General features: G+C 39.3%; 1 protein-coding gene across 4 annotated transcripts in view; it reads right to left on the bottom strand.

The window, feature by feature from the left end:
- Positions 1 to 19,695, bottom strand: part of LOC119796101 (glutamate receptor ionotropic, kainate 2) — a 439,480-nt gene that overhangs the window by 67,228 nt on the left and 352,557 nt on the right. For all 4 annotated transcript variants that reach the window (XM_038304508.1, XM_038304507.1, XM_038304505.1 and 1 more), the window contains 2 exons: positions 17,341 to 17,459; positions 10,198 to 10,415 (listed from right to left, as the gene is read on the bottom strand). In XM_038304508.1, the coding sequence (XP_038160436.1) occupies positions 10,198 to 10,415; positions 17,341 to 17,459 (337 nt within the window). The remainder of the gene's footprint in view (positions 1 to 10,197; positions 10,416 to 17,340; positions 17,460 to 19,695) is intronic.

Raw genomic sequence — 19,695 nt, forward strand, 5'->3', positions numbered from 1 at the left:
GAAAGTGTAAAGTAAAATTATGAAATGGGTAACATCATATTTTCCTTGAGCTATATAAGGGAACAATTAAGGATAAAGTTCCTCAGTTCCGCTCCCTGAGGTCCGGTATCATGCAAATGTTAGATGTGTCTCTGCGCCCACACCTGAATCAGATGGCTAATTTACTTCTGCAGTATGCAGTCAAGTTCCCCAGAGTCCTGCTAATGACCTGATTATTTGACTCAGGTGTGTTGAGCCAGAGACACATGCAATGTGTCTCTGGACAGAGGACCTCAGAAAACCCAGAAAATACTGGAGGAAAAGGTAAAATTATGAGGAAATCATAGCAGAGAATAGTGAATATCTGAAAAATAGATGCTTAGGAGGGAAGAATGTTTTTTTACAGAAGCAGAGAGTTTTAATGGCAGTGATCTGCCCATAAAGAGCTCTTACCTCAAATACTATTATTGGACAGAAGGCTGCAGTGTAGAGAAGTTTCTAGACAATAACTCTCTGAAAAATCTTTTGGGGTGAATATGTTTATTTAAGTCAAATGTTAAAATCAGTTTTTCCTCTCCACTGTCGTAGCGGCAGCATGCTTAGTGTGAGGGATTGCTGAAGAGTCAATGAGTCGATGCAATCAGCTGGTTTTCCTTAGATAGAAAACTCTGAACCAATCTGACTGGATGATCTAGCTGAATTGTTTCTGTAAAGTGCTTCGAGATGACATGTGCTGTCAATTGGTGCTATCAAAATAACTGACTGGATTTAAATTAGAAAGGCTGTAATCTGTGTAAGTACCATTAGAAGACATGGCTGTCTACCAAAACTGAAACACAGGACACAGACAACCGCCAGGAGTCCCAGAGGACTGAAGGAGGAGTCCAGATTGTAGTTTGTCTTAAGTTATGTTCAGATTCAGGCTATGACCCTATTTCCACCATTAGACATGATGGTGTCGCTCGGTACCACTGTTTCTTTCAGCAGACGTAGAAAAAAATGAGTGTGAAGGGAAGATGGATGGGACTTAATGAACGGCAACCCTATGAGAAAACCTATTGAAACGGGGATGGAGGTATACGTTTCAGGGAGACAATAGACCTCATGCAACAACATTTTCGTATTCTTGTCGTTAACTTCTCTTCCTTTTTTCTCCTACCGTTGGCTCCTACAAATGGCTCACATCAGATTCAAAAAACATTCATAACCTCAGTAAATGATCCTGGTAAGCCTGATTCAGTCCACCTGTGCGTAAGAGAGCGCGGGTTCCAAAGAAATGTACTGGACTTCCTGCTGAGGATGAGGAGAGCCCACCTGCCCCCCCCATCCTCCCCCCCCATAGAGAGCGTTCTGAGCAGCTGTCTCACTGTGTGGTGTGGAGGCTGCAGCGCCTCAGACTGGAAGAAGGTGAGAACAGCAGAGAGGATCATGGGGGCTCCTCTTCCCTCCATTAAAGACGTTTCATCCCAGCGCTGCGTGTCCCGAGCCCGTGACATCATCATTGACCCCTCACCCCCCCACCATGGACTGTTCTCCCTGCTGCCCTCTGGGAAGAGGCTTCCCAGCATTCAATGCAGGACCAGCAGGTTCTGCAGCAGCTTCTTTTCCTGCTGCCATTAGACTGTTGAATAGTTGGCCTCTAAACTGGACTCTGCATCATACTAGCAAAACTATTCTGCACAAGAAACGTGCTGAACTTTTATAATCCCTTTAACTAGAACACATCATCCTTCATCATCCTTTTATCATCCTTTCACCTACTTTCCATCTCTCATACAGTAGCAGCCATTCAAAATGGCCCTTCCCTGTCAAACAACAGCAGAATGGCAGCCCACTTCCCTGCAACTCCCAGCAAAATCCCCTCCAACTTCCAGCAAACTGAAATACAGGGTCTGACCAGGAGATGATGCTTCTCTTTAGATCTTAATGTCCACAAATCATGACAGAAAGAATAATTTAGTACAAAGATTGATGTTTAAAAAGGAATTATAGGGGACCAGCCAAGGACCCATGAAGGAAAGTTGGGAAATTTTAAAAGGGCTACCACTGTACATAAACGTAAAAATGTTAACGATGAAACTTGAATGAATGTCGATGAAATTTGACTGTTTCAGACAGACCCAAACCCAAACATCCATATATAGCGTAACAATACCAATTCACTGAGCTGCCATGAAAGAAAATTAATCCAAATCTGACTGTTAGAAGAGTTTCAAGCAGCAAGTTGCTGAATTCTATTTTAAATTTCTTTCCATTTTCTGTTCCAGATGTTATTTTAATAATAGTCACATGATCTCACATAGAGTCCATGCTTTTCCTTCCTTTCGATAAAATGACAATAAATCAAACCAGAGGATACCGTCAAGCCAGTTACAGCTGCAGTGACAGATCATTCTGCCATCAGCCAATAAAAATGTTATTTATAATTGCAGAGCTGCATAATATAAAATGATGCGGCCTAATAAAGTGGCAAACTGCTTCTAAGTAACAACAATTGTGATAATTTAGTGAAAAAGTGGGTTTGGCTAACAGATGAGGGATTGTGGAAGACTCGTAGGTCAGTCTGGAGAACTCAGAAAATGTGTTGGTACCTGAGATAAGATCATAAATTGGAGAAAAATTGTGATTGCCGCATTTTCTCCTAAATCATTCATATAAATGTTTAAAGAATTAATTTGCTGTACGACAGCTTCCTGCATGAGGCCCATTGATCCTAAGCATAAAGATAAAAGTTTATCATTGAAAGGTCTAAGTCAAAGCATATTCGATGGCCCAGCCACGGCCCAGATCTAAATCCAAATGATAATTAATGGCAAGATGTTTTTGTTATGAACATCATCAGAAATAAAATTCTTCTGATGTTTTACTTAGCAAATATATACCACCTAGTGGAGACCTGTTAAACTGCACATCTTCAAATAAGAAAAAAACTTGAAGACATGAAGACATGAAATGCAACGAGTGCACTTAAAATAAGTAAGCAAGTCTATTTAGCTAAAGTTTCTTATCAAATAGACATACTTTTAATTCACTTTTTACACAACGTTCAAATACAGAAAGCTCACCAAGTTCATAAATGATGAACAAATTGAAAGGTTTCAGGAGTGTCAAAGTAATGAAAAAAGTAAAGAGAAAATATTTAACCATAAAATTCATTAATTCAAGAATAATTCATAATAGTATCGACCTAATTTCTGGTCTTTTGCCACGGTTTGCATTTCCTCCCTAGTGATGATTCAACCCAACTTTCTCTCCCTCTGATTGGTGACCTGAAGGTTTGAACTTTCCTTAATGTTGTTGTTTAGTCAGAAGCTTCGGGCTTTTAAAGTCAGTTCATATTCAGAATTCAAACTTCTTCAATCTAATTCAGAGTAATTTTCATGTGAATGTGCTTTACTGGAGGCATCCATGTTTGTCAAAGAACACTACTGCCACCTACTGGTTAGTGACATTGTCACGGTGCGGTATCGGCTGTTGATCAAGTCCCAGTGCTGTATCTGGTGTTTGTCACAACGCGCTATTATCCAAGTCATCTTGAAAACATTGATTATTCCTTGCTGACCGAACATTTCCTTTAATAAACACTGCAGCTTCAATCCTATTGTGTTTTTAATAAAAGAGCCAAGCAACTGAGGAAAACAAAAGGCTCTCATCTGGTATCTGGCTGCCATCGTTCAGAGGTGAGCAGATCCAAACCTCACTGTAACTTTCGTAGTTATGTGTATGAGTAAAAAATGTCATTTATTTTAATGTCATTTAAAAAAACTGTTAATTTTCCCTTAAATGAGCCGATAAGCAAGAGAATTTAGAATAAGATTATTTACATTTAAAATCCATAATTAAATTTAGGTTTACATTTCAAAAGTTAATACAGTTGCCAAACTCACCCAGAGCCATAGCTCTGTTGAACCGTCCATTCCACCTGCTCTTAGCAGCAATGATTTTATGGGATTCTTTATAAATAAGATTGATCTTATTAAAAATAAGATCATAAGCACTCCTCTATCCGCGATTGTACCTGAGGTAGTCATGGAATCTGAACCGGGTTTAGACTGCTTTGATCCAGTTGAACTCTCTGAATTAGCAAAATTATTGTCTTCATCTAAGCCTTCAACTTGGATGTTAGATCCAGTTCCAACCAGGTTATTTAAGGAGGTATTCCCTTTGATCTCCTCCTCCATTTTAGATGTGATTAATCTATCTCTGTTACAGGGATATGTACCTAAAGCTTTTAAGGTTGCTGTAATTAAACCTCTGCTTAAGAAACCGTCTCTTGACCCAGATGACTTGGTCAATTATAGACCTATATCCAATCTTCCTTTCTTATCCAAAATTCTTGAGAAAGTAGTTGCCAAACAAGTTTGCGATCACTTCCACCATAATGAACTTTTTGAAGAGTTTCAGTCTGGCTTTAGAGCTCATCATAGCACTGAAACAGCTCTGGTGAAAGTCACTAATGATATTCTCATGGCCTCAGATAATGGACTTGTATCTGTGCTCGTCCTGTTGGATCTTAGTGCTGCATTTGATACAGTTGACCATAATATTCTTTTAGAAAGACTTGAATATTTTGTTGGAATTAAAGGAACAGCACTAGACTGGTTTAAATCTGATCTATCTGATCGATATCAGATTGTTCATGTTAATGATAGATCTTCAACACGCTCAAAGGTTACCTGTGGAGTACCACAGGGATCAGTGCTAGGACCAATTCTCTTTACTTTATACATTCTCCCAATTGGTAGAATTATTAGACAGCATGGGATTAATTTCCACTGTTATGCTGATGATACCCAGCTATATCTGTCTATAATCCAGATGAAGCTAACCCATTACATAGATTACAGGCATGTCTTGAAGACATAAAACCCTGGATGACTCTTAACTTTCTGCTTCTGAATGCAGATAAAACAGAAGTTATAGTGTTTGGACCAGAGTCTCTGAAAAAGAAGCTGATTAGCCAGACACTTCATTTGGATGGGATTAAACTGATTTCAGATAATAAAGTAAAAAATCTTGGTGTTATTTTTGATCAGGACCTGTCATTTAGGTCCCATATCAAAGAGGTTTCTAGAATTTCCTTCTTTCATCTGAGGAACATTGCAAAAATTAGAAATATCCTGTCCAGGGGTGATGCTGAGAAACTAGTCCATGCATTTGTTACTTCAAGGCTGGACTATTGTAATTCTTTACTATCAGGAAGTCCACAAACTGTAGTTAAAAGCCTTCAGCTGATCCAAAATGCTGCAGCCAGAGTTCTAATGAAAATTAAAAAGAGAGATCATATCTCGCCTATCCTGGCTTCTCTTCATTGGCTTCCTGTTAAATCAAGAATAGAATTTAAAATCCTCATTCTCACATATAAAGCCTTAAATGGCCAAGCTCCATCTGATATCAGAGATCTGATTGTTCCTTATGTTCCTAACAGAGCACTTCGCTCTCAATCTGCAGGTTTACTAGTGGTTCCTAGAATTTCTAAAAGTAGAATGGGAGGCAGATCTTTTAGTTCTCAGGCTCCTCTCCTGTGGAACCAACTACCAGTTTTAGTCCGTGAGGCAGACACCCTGTCTACTTTAAAGGCTAGACTTAAAACTTTCCTTTTTGATAAAGCTTATAGTTAGGGTGGCTCAGGTTATCCTGAGCTATCTCTATAGTTATGCTGCTATAGGCTTAGACTTTTGGAGGACATAGGGACCCCCATTTCATCATTCTGCTTCATTCTCTCTCTGTTCTCCTATTCTGCAGAATCTGTTAGTTCAATCTCTAACCTTCTGCTCTCTCTGCTTTTCCTCAGAGTAGCTTTGCCTCGTCTGTTCCTGTTTGGCTGTGACGTCATCCAGGAAAGAAACATCAGCTGTGCTGCTTCCATCAACACCCTTGTTTATAGATGTTGGAGATCGGCCTGTTTTCCAGTGTGGTCCTGTTTCTCTGACCGTGACTGAGTGGATGTGCTCTATTCGTCCTCTGGCATGGGAGCTGCCTTGGAGCTCGTCTGCCTGGCTGCGTGTTTCCTGGACGGGGCCGCCTTTTACAGCTGCTTTTTGTATCTCTGCTTCTGTCTCCTTGAACCCCAGTGGGCCTCAGCAGATGGCCGCTCACACTGAGCCTGGTTCTGCTGGAGGTTTCTTCCTGTTAAAAGGGAGTTTTTCCTCTCCACTGTCGCTACAAGCATGCTTAGTGTGGGGGATTGTATTTGAGTCAATGAGTCGATGCAATCAACTGGTTTTCCTTAGATAGAAAACTTTGTATCAATTTGACTGTATGATCTGGTTGAACTGTAAAGTGCCTTGAGATGACATGTGTTGTGAATTTGGCGCTATATAAATAAACTGAATTAAATTGAATTGAAAAGGAAAAAAAATAAAATATTGTATTTCAAGTGTAGAATATGTAATTATCTTATTCTAAGGAAAGAAATACTCATTTCAGTGGCAGATTGTCTTGTTTAGCTGCTCAAACTAGGGGCAAATATAGACATTTAATAAATTTTTTACTGCATAGTTAGATCAGCTTTAGCAGTGTATTGTGATTGTCTGTAGAGGATCACAGTCGATACAGAGATATCTTTATTTATTCATTTTTTACTGTCTTCATATCACCAGATTAATGTGTAAAGCTGCTTTAAACATGCAGCGCTCTAGATTCCACAGCATTTCAGAGGAAGCAGCATTTATTAACATGGTCTAATAAATCTGACAGATTAGACAGTAATTGTGAACCGAATAGCTAATGACTGCTGCATATTCAGCTGAAAATAGCAAACTCAGCCCTTTGTGATGCATTGACCTACCTATGATAAAACTACTTGAGGGGCAACAATAAAGCAAGCAATGTGAAAAAAAGAGACAATGGTTCCCATTTATCAACCGGTTTATGTTAGGAAAATGGCTGCAGGGGGATTTACTCTTTACTTCCAGTGTGGGGAAACGCTCAAACTTTTTATTGAGTCTCTGATCGAGCATTTTCGTCTTTGGACTCTGAAATAATCAAAGAACAGATATTTACAGCTTTGCAGACAGTTTTAGGTTAGTAAAAGTCATGATTCCAAACTGAAACTTGTCCTGCGAACATTTTGGTGCCTGACTTTTTAATTATGTTGAAGCTTTATGTTTTCTGTTGTTTTTTTTTCTCAAATTTACGATGGAGTATCAGGCCAGGCAATACATTTAATTTTTTTTTTTTAAATACGAGACCCGCGGGTCCTTAAAAAGCCTTAAAAGGCATTGAATTCTTCAAAATAAAACTACGGCCTTAATTGGTATTAACATGTCTTAAATCAGTCTTTCGTAGGTCTTAATTTGTAAAACATCATAACTGGGATTATTTTTATTACGATTTATTTTTGTAATCAAAATAAAACGTTAAAATTGACTTTTTTTTATTATTTAAAAAAAATAACGGCTCGCCATTATTGGTTCCGTCCCGATAGCGGAACCAATAAAAGCGTTGTTGCGGCCGGGACATTTGGGAGATGCACCATAAACTTTTTGTCTGGAAAATAAGAGCAAGTGTAAATGTAACGAAAAGAGTTTCCTCCATGGCTAAAACCAGGGAACATACATGAGGCTCAGTGGATTTATGCTAGAAGTCATTCAAGCTCAGAACGATGGGAATTAAGGCAGTGGAGTCACACATGCGAAACACAAAGCGTCAAAATGGAGTTACAGAGAAACAGCCGGTATTTCTCAGTTTAGTTCCACCCTTGTCTCTGCAACGCCTCCACTTATCACCAAATCAAACATACTAAGAAAACCATACAAAGAAAAATAGCTGCAAAAAAGACTTAGCACTGGTTATGTTGGGGCTTTAAAACTGATTTGTTTTGTTCCCTGCTAAAACAAAGTTTGTGAATTCAGTTCAATAATTGTTCAAATATATCTGTCATTTGTGTGTTTTTAGCTTTCTTCCTGTATGGGAAGCTTTTCAACATCTGAAACATTAGTGCAGTGGTTTATGTTAAAATAAACCTTTGGGTTAAGTTGTCGCAAGCAGGTTTTTCTTGTTTGTTGTGAATTTGGTCTTAAATTTTTATTTCAAGTGGCATTAAAAAGTCTTAAAAAGTCTTGAATTTAACTTGCCTTATGCTATAGGAACCATGCGAGAGTAAAGTCATAATATTATGAGAATGAAGTTGTAATTTTTAAAAGAATAAAATTGTAACATTACAAGAATAAAGTCCTAAATCTAAGAGAATAAAGTCATAAAATTATTAGAATAAAGTTGAAAAATTACAAATTATCATACCACAACTCGTTTCAGCATGCTAAGACCAGAATATACTGATAATAATGTGATGCTGGCGCTAAAAGACTGAATATTTCCTTATTTGTGAATCTGATGCAAAAGTATAACTTCCCAAGATGCTCGACATTCCTCATTTTAGGGAATGTTATAAAATACTACTTTATTAATATAATCATATAATTTTTATTATTATATTTTCATTATCATATTATGACTTAAATTCTTGTATTTAAAAAGAGATCTCTATCCTGGCCCTAATACTCCTTTGTACAAATTAAATGGAATAAATAAATAAACTCAATGTTGGAGAATCATTTTTTATGCACATGAATTTCTTTAAACTGACTAAAGTATGCAAGGCAAGAGGGAAAGCTTGTCTGCAGTGCATGCACAGTTACTTTATTCTGGTAGCTTTTCGTAGAATCTATAATTTACTTGAGTATTTATTTTTCTGAAGACTTCTTACTTTTCCTACATTTGATCAAAAATATTGGTTCTTTTTTACTGAAATGTTATCTCTATACACAGAACAAACCTCAAGAGCAGAAGGTGAATCTGTTTAGTTGGAGTCAGTTTGTTTATGAAACACTGCAGATAACAGATCCGATCCTGAGCTCCAGGACTTTCCTCATCAACTTCACCTTTATAACGTTATTAATTTACATGTTGATGATTCTATTTTCACTTCTAAACGTTTAGCAGCTTCAGTGCTGTGATAAATATCAGAGCTTTAAAAGCATTCAGCTGCGCATCTTCAGTTTAATTTATACTATCCTATCACAGACTTGAATTCAGAACTGTCAGGATCCCAGTTTTTGTGTTCGTCTGTTTGTCTCGTCTTTTGTGTTTCTCCCTTCCACCTCCAGGAGGCGCCTGGCTCCGGTTCGCCTCCTCACACACCTGCAAGCTGTTGCCTCATCACCGGACTGCTCCTAAGCTGCTGGTTGCCACTACTTCGACGCCAGAGTGTTTGCCAGTTTGGGGAACTCTAGCAAAGCCTTGTTTATTCTGAGTCTAATCTGAGTTTTTGTATCCTGAGTTTTAGTCCTCTAGCCGAGCTGAGATCACATTGAGTTTTACTGAGCGCTTGTTTTCTCCCTGAGACAAAACTTTGTTTGTTTTTGCCTTTCGGCAGGAAGCCTTCCTGCAGACTGGACCTTTTCGGACCGCCTCCTCCCAAGTGGGATCAACTGAGTCAAACACTGAGCAACGGATTCCAAACAGGAGGTTTGGATCCAGCCACCATTGAGCACGCTGAGATCTCTCTCTGAGTAAGGAAGTCATCTTCACCACGACCCGTTCAAGTACCACAGGAAAACTAAGTTGCAACCAGCGGCTGCATCATTCCACTCCGTCTGAGTTCTGGGTAAACCCTGTTCCGCCCTCCACCGAATCAAACAAACTCTGGAAGACCAACACACAGACTGGAGTCTACGTGTCTCTTCTTCTCTGGAAACGTGAGTGGCAACAAATCCTCTCCTTCAAGATCAACAACTCCAATTTCTCACTGAGCCTGAATCTAACAGTCCGTCTTCCCCTCGTCTTCCAGTTCCCAGCCGAGCAGAGTTCGGAGGAACTCTGCACCGAACTCAACATACTCTTCAATAAAACCCGTTGAACTTTTACTCTGTGTCTCTGTTGGGCTTCACTGCATGTGGGTCCGAGCTTTAGATAAATCATGGCAAGAACTAAACTAGAACAACTTAGTCAGATTTATGTTCTCTAAAATTAGACAGTAAAATTAACATAATTTGTATGCATTGAATAGTATTTAAGTTATTCTCTATTATTAAAGGCAAAAACGTCATTCTTTTATCTCATACTTATGAAAAACGTAGAATCTTTACTTTTAACTTTGACTTAAGTTAAAGATTTTACTCAACATGTTTACTGTTTGTCTTTTTCACACCACTATCTGTACTTTTATGTAAGTAACATTATATGACAATCGGAAGATTTCAAGTCATAGCTTACCTTGAAAAATATCATTGTGGCGCCGTCTTCTACCACTCCATATTCAATCTTTGTTTGCTTGGCCAGATCATCAGCAGAGTCAATGGGGGACTCCATCCTCTCCACTGTGAGGAAAGCTGCCAGGTTTGCCGTGTAGGAGGAGATGATGATGAGAGTGAAAAACCACCAAATTCCTCCCACAATTCTGGTCGAGAGGGCTTTTGGCATGAGCTCAGATCCTGAGTGAGAGGAACAGAGGATGGGGTAAGGCTGGGTAAGGCTGAGTGGGAGAGGGAGCCGGCCGCAGCTAGACCAGGCCAAGCCAGAGCATCTGCTATCTTTAGAATTCATGCAAAGAAGACAAATGGGCAGAGAGGGCAGCTTGATGGGGCCTGATGGCAGTTTTTATTGACCGGATAAAGCCGTGTCCATCAGGCTATGCCTCTTCTACAGGTAAACATTTGCTGGATTGGCTCTTGGTTCATTCATGCGTTCAAATGATCAAGAACCAGCGGAGCGGTTACAGAGCATACGCTGAATGGAGTCAGATCAGACACAAACCATCTGTTAAATAGTTGAAAATTGCATTGTTTATATAGTTTTACGATAAAACGGTTTTTCGTACAACTGCTTATTTCACTAAAGTACCTCTTCTGAACCACTGCAACTAACCATTTTCTGCAAATCGATTAATCTGTCAATTATTTTTTCGTTTATGGAAGATTTTTTGTAAAAATGAAACCAGGGGGAACTAAAACCTTTCCACTTGAGGAGCTCGAAATAGAGAATATTGACATTTTTTATCGTAAATTAAAAATATATTACACATTTCTCTTATAATTTTGACCTAATTACTGCTCTAATTTGGTTTCTCTGTCAGCTAAAAGCATATTTTACAGTCTCTATACTCGTTAACTATAAAGTTAACAATTAATTGATAACTAAATTAGTTGAAAAGTATTTCAATAATTGATTCATCCAATTAATTGTTAAACCCTACTTTGAACCACGGATTGAAATGAATCTTAGATTAGGTAAAGGGTTCACATTAGAAATAAGAAAGCTAATTGTTTCTAATGTGTACAGATTTATTTATTGAGGGAGTTGCAGGTTTTTTTAATAGTTTTCACAGACTGATCATATTTAGCTTCATTCATCATTTTTCTATTGTCACTTTTTACCTATCAGTTCCATTTAATTGCTGGTTGAGTTCAAACTATTTGGAAAAAATAAGCAACTCATAAATGAGGATATCTGACTGAGCCAGTGAGTGTGAAGGTGTTATAAGTAAGTAGGCCCTATATCATCATTTTTATACTCAAGCAGCTTAAGGAGGTGAAGGCAGGTGTTTGCACATTCACCAAGAGGGAAAGCTGATAGAGTAGAAGATACAAGGTTAAGAACTCTGTGCTCTGATCCTCCATTTGCTCCCTCATTTCTCATCAAACTCTCTCTCCTATCGTCCCCTGAGTGAGCTGACTGGTGGGGGGGGGGGGGGGGGGGGGGGGGAATGCAAGGAAAGGGATGGCTAACAATGCGTTGCTGTTCCAGACACTGGAGAAGCACATTAGACGAAGCACACTGTTCTCAGCGATCCCAGGGAAACTGACCTGTATGTGCTATAAGCTGACTGTGTGTACAAAGCTTGTACAGGTTCTGTCTTGTTCAAATGTTGACAGTTAGTTGATAGTACAGTGTTTACAGTTATATTTGCCACAGGAATAAAAGCGCCTGCGTCTTTTTGTTATCTCTACAGCCAGTATGACTCGGAAATAGAACAGGACTCCAGCAAAGCGAAACAGAACAGATCCCATTGATCTGGTTCATGTTTTTTAAAGTTTATCCCGAGGAGCTTAGATTGCTCAGAAATGCCCAAAAAGAAGGTCCTTGTTTCAAATCCCATCCAAGTCCCTTCCACATGTTCTGTCTTTGCATGCTTGGTTTCTCTCTGGGTACTCTGGCTTCCTTCAGGAATTGGGGTGTACACCGCCTCACCTCAATAACTGCTGCTGGAAGGCACAGACTCTGCTCTGAAAGCAGGACAGAAACAATGGAGTGATTGAAAGCTATAGTAGTGAGGTTATTATTCTCCTTCCAAATGACCCACTCAGGTTGGGCTAACAATGGCTGCTCCTCGTTTTAACGAGATCCATTCGATGGATGAAGCAGAATTAGGACTAGAGCTAAATCAACTAGCTTTACACACTTTAGCCTCTTTCTCACTGAAAATACCTGGTTAACGTAGGTTAATGCAGGGGGCAACAGACGTGTTGGATGTAGGAGTTTGCTCTGTAATTGAAGGGTTGATGGTTCAAGCCCTGGTTCAAGCTCCGGCTCTCAGTGTCGTTGCTTCCTTGGGCAAGGCACTTCACATGCATTGTCTACTGATAGTGGTCAGAGGGCCGGGTGGCGGCAGGGTACAGCAGCCTCGCTTCTGTCACTGAGCCCCAGGGCAGCTGTGGCTACAATGTAGCTCACCACCATCAGTGTGTGAATGGGTGAATGAAGTGTAAAGCACTTTGGTCAAGTCTCCTGACTTGAAAAAGCTCTATAAGTACAGGCCATTTACCATTTTCAAACATGGGTTGACTTGTTAACAATCGGCATTTGGAGGAAAGTAAACAATGGAGAGCGACATGGAAGAAAGCCAGGGCAGAGCCAGTGTTCTTTATTGTTTCTGTCGGAATCCGTGTCACCAGAGCTGCTCCATGTTTATCCAATGTAAACAGAGTTATTTCTGCTTGTTAGATCAGAAGCGACTGGCACGGCGTGTTGACGTCCGTACGTTGCGTTCAATGGAATCACGAAATTTATCAGGTCAACCCGCGTCTGATGTTCCCACAGCCTTTGAATTCAGATAGTTAAATGATCCAAATGGAGTAAATTAAAATTTCTCCCTAAAGAATGTTTTTCTAGTGTTGTTTTAGCAAAGACAGTAATTAGACTGTAAGATTTTAATTATCCTTTATAAAGTCTTCTTATCTGTGAGGATAAATAACGTAACAACATTGTTAAAAAGGGCTCCGTTTTTTAAAAGGCAACCAAGCAAAGAACATTATTGTCAAAACCCTTTTTATTGTTTCCATTGTTTTAATGATTTGTCTGTTTTTTATCTATAAAGATTACTTCATTTTCAGAAAAATTTGGAACCATTTACTTTTTATTTATTCAAAGCCCTTATTTTGGCTTTTTTCTTAGTTATATTTTGACCGACTGATTTCAGGTGAATAATGAACGCTAGCTGGAGGATAAACCAGGGTGGAATACTTTCTTATCATTTTCTTATCTTGGACTCAATATTTTGTTTTGTTTTGATGAAACTGCAATTTTCCACATTTAACGAAGTTGTTTTCTTTTTTTTTTTTTTGCACATTGGTGACTTTTTGTTGTTGCATATGTCATGTTATCGCTTATATTTTAGCAGCTTAAGCATATTTTTGGACTTAATTTGGAGTTTAACGAGTCATTTTTTGATGTTATTGTAGGTAAACGACTGATGATGGGATTATTGTTGTCTCAGTTTAAGGAGGTTTTGGGGAAAAGCTTTGAGCTGGCACTGTGAAGGATGCAGTGGGCTTAAAATATATAGTAGAAAGTCTGGAAGTTTCCAGACTTTCTTTGAAGCCAGATAATCAGCTCCTTAAAGCAACACTGTACCTTCCAGGTTTGTTGTTTCTGCATTGTTATTATTTTGCCTTAAATTTAGTAAATGTTGCTAATAACAGTTTTGATAAATTGACCAAATGACTTATGTAGTCATTTATAATATATTTTATGGGTTTAAAAAACATCTTTAATTCGTTTTTAAGTTTGATCATCATCTTGAATCATATAAAAGGATTATTTTAGCTGGTTTCCAATTAAACTTTACTTTCATCCAAGTTTCTTAACTTTACCACCAGCTTCCCACTCTGCCCATTGGCTTCAACCTAAGAGGAAAGATCAAAGTAACCGGCAGGACTGGAGCAAAACTCATCGCTTTCTCTGCAGGTTGACTTGCACGGTTCGCACACCAGAGGTCAAAAGTGGAACATGTTACCATCCTCAAGCTTTTTATCCAGTTCCACTTCAGAAACCAGAGCAGAAAACAGAGAGCAACCGGCTCGAACCCAAACAGCGCCTGGTTGGGGCTGACTGTCATGTACCCAAGGTAACGTCAAGACCAAACAGCACGTCCCACAGATTTCTGGGGGGGTAGGGGGGCATGCCAAGCCACCACACAGGGGAGCCTCTCTACAGTGTCGATGGTGACTCTGTCATGCAGACATTAAGTGCTTGTCCAGGCTTCTTCCACAGTGAGGATACCTGCTGGTCAGCCCAGCAGGTATCCTCACTACCTGAGACAATATGCTGCAATTTAAACCAAGACCTCTACATTAGATATGCAGAAAACTAGTAGCATTATTTTAATTAACTGCTGATGGAGAGAAGTTGTATCACTGATGATGCATTCATGAAGATAATAACGGTCATTGTAATTCAGAGATGACATTAATAAACTCTGGCAGAAGTTTATGATTGCAAGCCTTTAGCAAAACAGTGAAACTGAAATAAATACTAAAATTTTAGGGATACATTAAACAATATCAGATTAAATCAATTGTAGGATAGAATTAAAACTGTTTTAGATAAAACAAACATCCACCTAATGCTGCGTCCACACCAAAAGCATTAGGGGCATCAAAAACGCACAAACACGGAAATTTGGATGCTGGATCAAATGGTGGCCCAGTGTCTTTGATTCCTCTGGTTGTTTATCTGCTCAAACCAGAGAGCAGCATGGCTTTATTTACTTTTTGAGTTGGAAATTTAGTTTTAGCATGTTTTTCAGCAAGAAAGTCCACCTCTAACCATCCTCTGTTCATCTGGATTATTATCCCACTAAAATATGAAGTACTTGTTTGGAGGCAGCGCTGGTAATCCCCGCTGAAAGCTCTCTGATGCTCCCAGACTGTGGGGGATTTCCTGCTGCCGTTCATAGTGGATGGAAGAGAATAGAAAGAGTTTTTAAAGAAACAGCAAGGAATGCTCAATGGATCATTATTTATACCTGAAACTAATAATCATTAAAAAAAATAAAAACTGAACAGGAATTTTTGCCCAAATATAGTAGCCCCTCCCTCCTGCCATCTTCCACCAGTGACGTCACGGTGCGGTAAGCCTAGCGCCATTCTCCCCGCTTTCCAAGCTAAATCAATGGGAACTACTAGACACATCTGCAATCAACAACAATTATTGAAGATTTCCAGAGGACTTCACCATTGAAATGCACCAGAGCTATAGTGAAACTGACAATGCCCACGTGCATGGCAGCTGGATGCTGGAATACATCGGGTAAAAGTGAAAAAAAGAGTTATTCCACCTTTCTGATTCCTGATCCTCCACGGACGGGTTGGTCGTTGGATCGCCAACTTGAAGAGGGAGGATTTGCCATCGAACTTCTGGCCAGAGAAAAAACCCGTAATATGTAGCCAACATTTGGAAGAAGAATGTTTTCAAGATGACTTGGATAATAGCGCGTTGTGACAAACACCAGATACAGCACTGGGACTTGATCAACAGCCGATACCGCACCGTGACAATGTCACTAACCAGTAGGTGGCAGTAGTGTTCTTTGACAAACATGGATGCCTCCAGTAAAGCACATTCACATGAAAATTACTCTGAATTAAAAACACTGATCATTTATTGAACAGGATGGAATCATTTCAGATTTAAAGAACTTTCAGAAGTTTGGATTCTGAATATGAGCGAACTTTTCCTTTAAGGTTTGTAGTAAAAACTGCAAGTACCGGAATATACAATCCAGTATTTTTTGTCGGCAGGTTTTAACAATCCATCCTTCCAGCTTTGATTTATTCTTCATTTGCAGAATGTTTGCAGCAACAAAGACAGCTTGCTGGTAGTGTCAGCAAAAGTTACATTTTGTAAAGTCCCCTCATAGACTTTACATGTAAACCTGATGCTTTGATGTCCGGAACGCACCAGGTGTGAACACAGCATAACAGTCCCATAGATATACAGAACAGTACAAATTTTTAACATTCAAATATATGTCTATTTAGTTCTGTATTTACTGATTTAATTCTCATTTTTGTACGTTAAATAATTTGCCATCTTGTTCTCTCATCGCTGAGATACTCTAAGACTACGTTCACACTGCAGGCCTTAATGCTCAATTCCGATTTTTTTGTGAAATCGGATTTTTTTGCGTGTCCGTTCACACTTCCAAGTATATGCGACTTGTATGTGATCTACTGTGTGAACTGAAAGCGTTCAACCGAAGTGTCCGGCATGCGCACTCGAGGACGCGATGACGTCACATGTAGCAAGCGTCCTCAGTGTTTGCGGAAGTAAACATGACTCGTAATACCGCAGCGTATATTGCGTTCTTTAAGTTCTTCCCCAACAGGAACAGGCACATTACGAACGAAATCTTTTTAAGAAGATCAAAAAGAAAGAGAGCCAGGTTCTGGTAAGACCCTTCGAGTTTGGTCTGAATCGAGCTATCTTTCCAAATATTAATTAAGTCAGCAACCTCACTTTCTCTCCATTGACTGCTCTCTGTGTTATCTTCCACAATGGTTGTTAGTTTTTCGCGCCTCCGCTTAGTAGGACGCAGATTAGTAACATTTAGTAACATTTGTCAAGTATCAATGACGTGTAGGTCGGATGAATGCGACCTGGCCGTTCAGACACAGGTCGCACTTGAAAAGATCAGATACGTATCGGATTCAGGACCACATATCCAAGTGGCCTGGGTCGCATTTGAAAAAATCCGATCTGTGTCGTTCAGACTGTCATAAAAAGATCAGATACAGGTCACATACGGGCAAAAAAATCGGAATTGGGTCACTTCAGGCTGCAGTGTGAACGTAGCCTAATACTCTGGCTTGTGTACCTACCTGACCATGAGGCTGAGGATAGGTGGGGAGAGAAATCTAAACCAAATGGAGATGGAAGCATGCAGCAGCACCATACAGACTCATTGAATGCATCACTTCCAATCTACGCAATCCATTTTGCTGGACAACCTCTGAGGCATCTACCTACATGCACAGAGGCCCCCATGCATGGTCACAGGCCTGGGCAAACACAATGCTTGACCCCCAGCAAAAAAGTGGGACTTGTGCTAGAAAAAAAGGAGCAGGCAGAGGCGTCTACCTTGCTGCATGAGAGCTCCAACTCCGAACCAGAAACTATTAAGCAGGGTGAAATTGTTTTCCACTACATCAGAGTCAGGGTTGCAGGGGTGGGGGTTATACCACTCGTAGGGACTAAACCTGTGGTGATCAACAGAAAAAACACAAACACATGTTCAGTCGCATCAACAACGGTCTGTCACGTGAAAGAATCCATCTGGGGAAAAATAAAGACAAAACATGGGTTAGCATGTTGAAAGCAATCACTTCATTTCAACAAAGGTTTCTAATTTAGTTCATGAAATGAATGAGATTCTTACTAACATTGGAAACATTACAGTTGTGGTCTGAAAGCAATCACAGTTCTGTTTTCACCAGGAAAAGACTTCATTTTATGCTGCGCCGTGCCAAAATTAGACCAAACAACGTTACACTGCGTCCAGTGAGGTGAAAGAAACTAAATGGTCGCATTCTGGTGAAAAGCATCATCAGCTGAAGATCATCTATAAAATGTCAGACATGCTATTTTTGGTTCCAGCCATGGGACCTCTCCGCTCTGCAGCTGCCTACCTTAATCCTACCTGCGTGGCAAAAGACAGAATAGTAAAAAATGTGACGCCATTTGTCTAACAGCTGAATCTTAGACTAATTTGGTGACTTTTAGAGGATAACGATGTCTGAAAAGGAGCAGAATCAGGGAACGGTAACAACCCAGTCAACAAAATAAAGTCTCACACTGCAAAACAATGTAGAAATAAGTCAACACGTTTTAAATTATGTGTATTTAATCTTATTCTGAACAGGTAAATAAGATGATGAAATGAGATTTAAATTTTTTTTTTTTACTGTTTAAAAATGAGATGTTTAGATAAAATGCACTTTTAAATAAGACAATGCAAATGTTTTTTTTTTTGCTTAACGTATATGTAAATTGTCTTGTTCCATTGGCAAAGTGTCTCACTTACCTCCTCAATTTAAGACAAAAATGCACTAATTTTAAGAAAAAAACGACTTTTATATTAATATTTTTGCAGTGCAATATTAATTTTTCTAAAAATAAGTGTTTTTTTTTTCTTGAATTGAGCAGGTGAGACATTTTGAAACTGATAAATGACAATTTACATTTAAAAAAATATAAAAATTGTCTTATTTCAAGTGCATATTATCTAACTTTCTTATTTTAAGAGTAAAAATACTCATTCCATGGCAAATGTTGGCAATGTACCAGCAATGCTGTTCTGGTAACATCAGAGGGACGTTTATTAAAAGGATTTCAACATTTCCATGAGGGATGTGAGAAACATCCAAGGATGTGTGAAAGATGAGCTTATTTTATTGCTAATAAAGGTTTCTACATAAACAGCTGATTTATAGCAGAGGTGATGTTCCTACTGTAACCCTTTTTAGGCATTTAGAGGTTCACCAGTAGAACCGAATGATGTGAGACTGGAAATAAAGCCTTAAACTGTATCCTCATCTGAATCTCTCATGCGATTTGAGAACTAATAACATAAAGTGATTGAGGAGTGGCTTCCAATTAGAGCCAGTCTGACTCCAAAAGTAGCCCCTCATGTTGGCTCATGTCAAAAGCAATTCCCTCAGCAATTTAATCGATGGCTTCTGAAAATAACCCCATTGTCAGCCAAGAAAAGAACTAATAATCCCTATAATCTTGTAGGAGCATTAATATTCAGCAGATCAAACGGTTCATTCCTATCATGCCCACGCCGGCTCCGCCGCTGCCTCTCACTCAGCACGCTCCTCCAGCCAAGAGATTTCTCATTTATTCATGTTAAATAAAAGTGACATTACATTAGTAAAGGTTGATTGGTCTACAATTAAGAAACCTGACCTGATTTAGGTTGTTCTACTGTAGAGCGAGGACGGGCCTCGCCTTAACTCGTGCTGCTTAACTCACACTGGGGTTCGTCTAATCAAATTGTGATGTAGGCTTGTCTCAGTGCCGGCCACTTTACTCTAAAGCAAATTAGAAATTACAGCCTTAAGTGAAAAACCCTTTCCATGCGTATGACGGCTAGGTCAGATCAGGAAAATTCAGTCTTTTTGCCTATGTGGTGTTCCAGTGCTGTGGTGAGCATTATTATACAAGAGCCCATGAAGATGTATGGCTGCATTGAAAAAATGACAGCAGCACAACTGTACTCTGTCATTGACTAATGGGCCTCAGGATTATAACGTGGTTAGAGAAGGTGTTCCTTTCACCCCTGCAACACTTAGAGGATATTGTAGAGTGTAGCTCCAAGGACCTTTGAATGTCCCCTTGATTTTAGCTTTAAAAGAATGACTGGCCTCAATTTTCCTCAAATTTGCTTGCTTGTCAATTTGCCAAACCAAATTGAGTTCGGCTGAACTGTGA

Source organism: Cyprinodon tularosa, unplaced genomic scaffold (genome assembly GCF_016077235.1).
Source record: "Cyprinodon tularosa strain WSP-4 unplaced genomic scaffold, ASM1607723v1 ctg535, whole genome shotgun sequence".
Taxonomy (NCBI): Eukaryota; Metazoa; Chordata; class Actinopteri; order Cyprinodontiformes; family Cyprinodontidae; genus Cyprinodon; species Cyprinodon tularosa.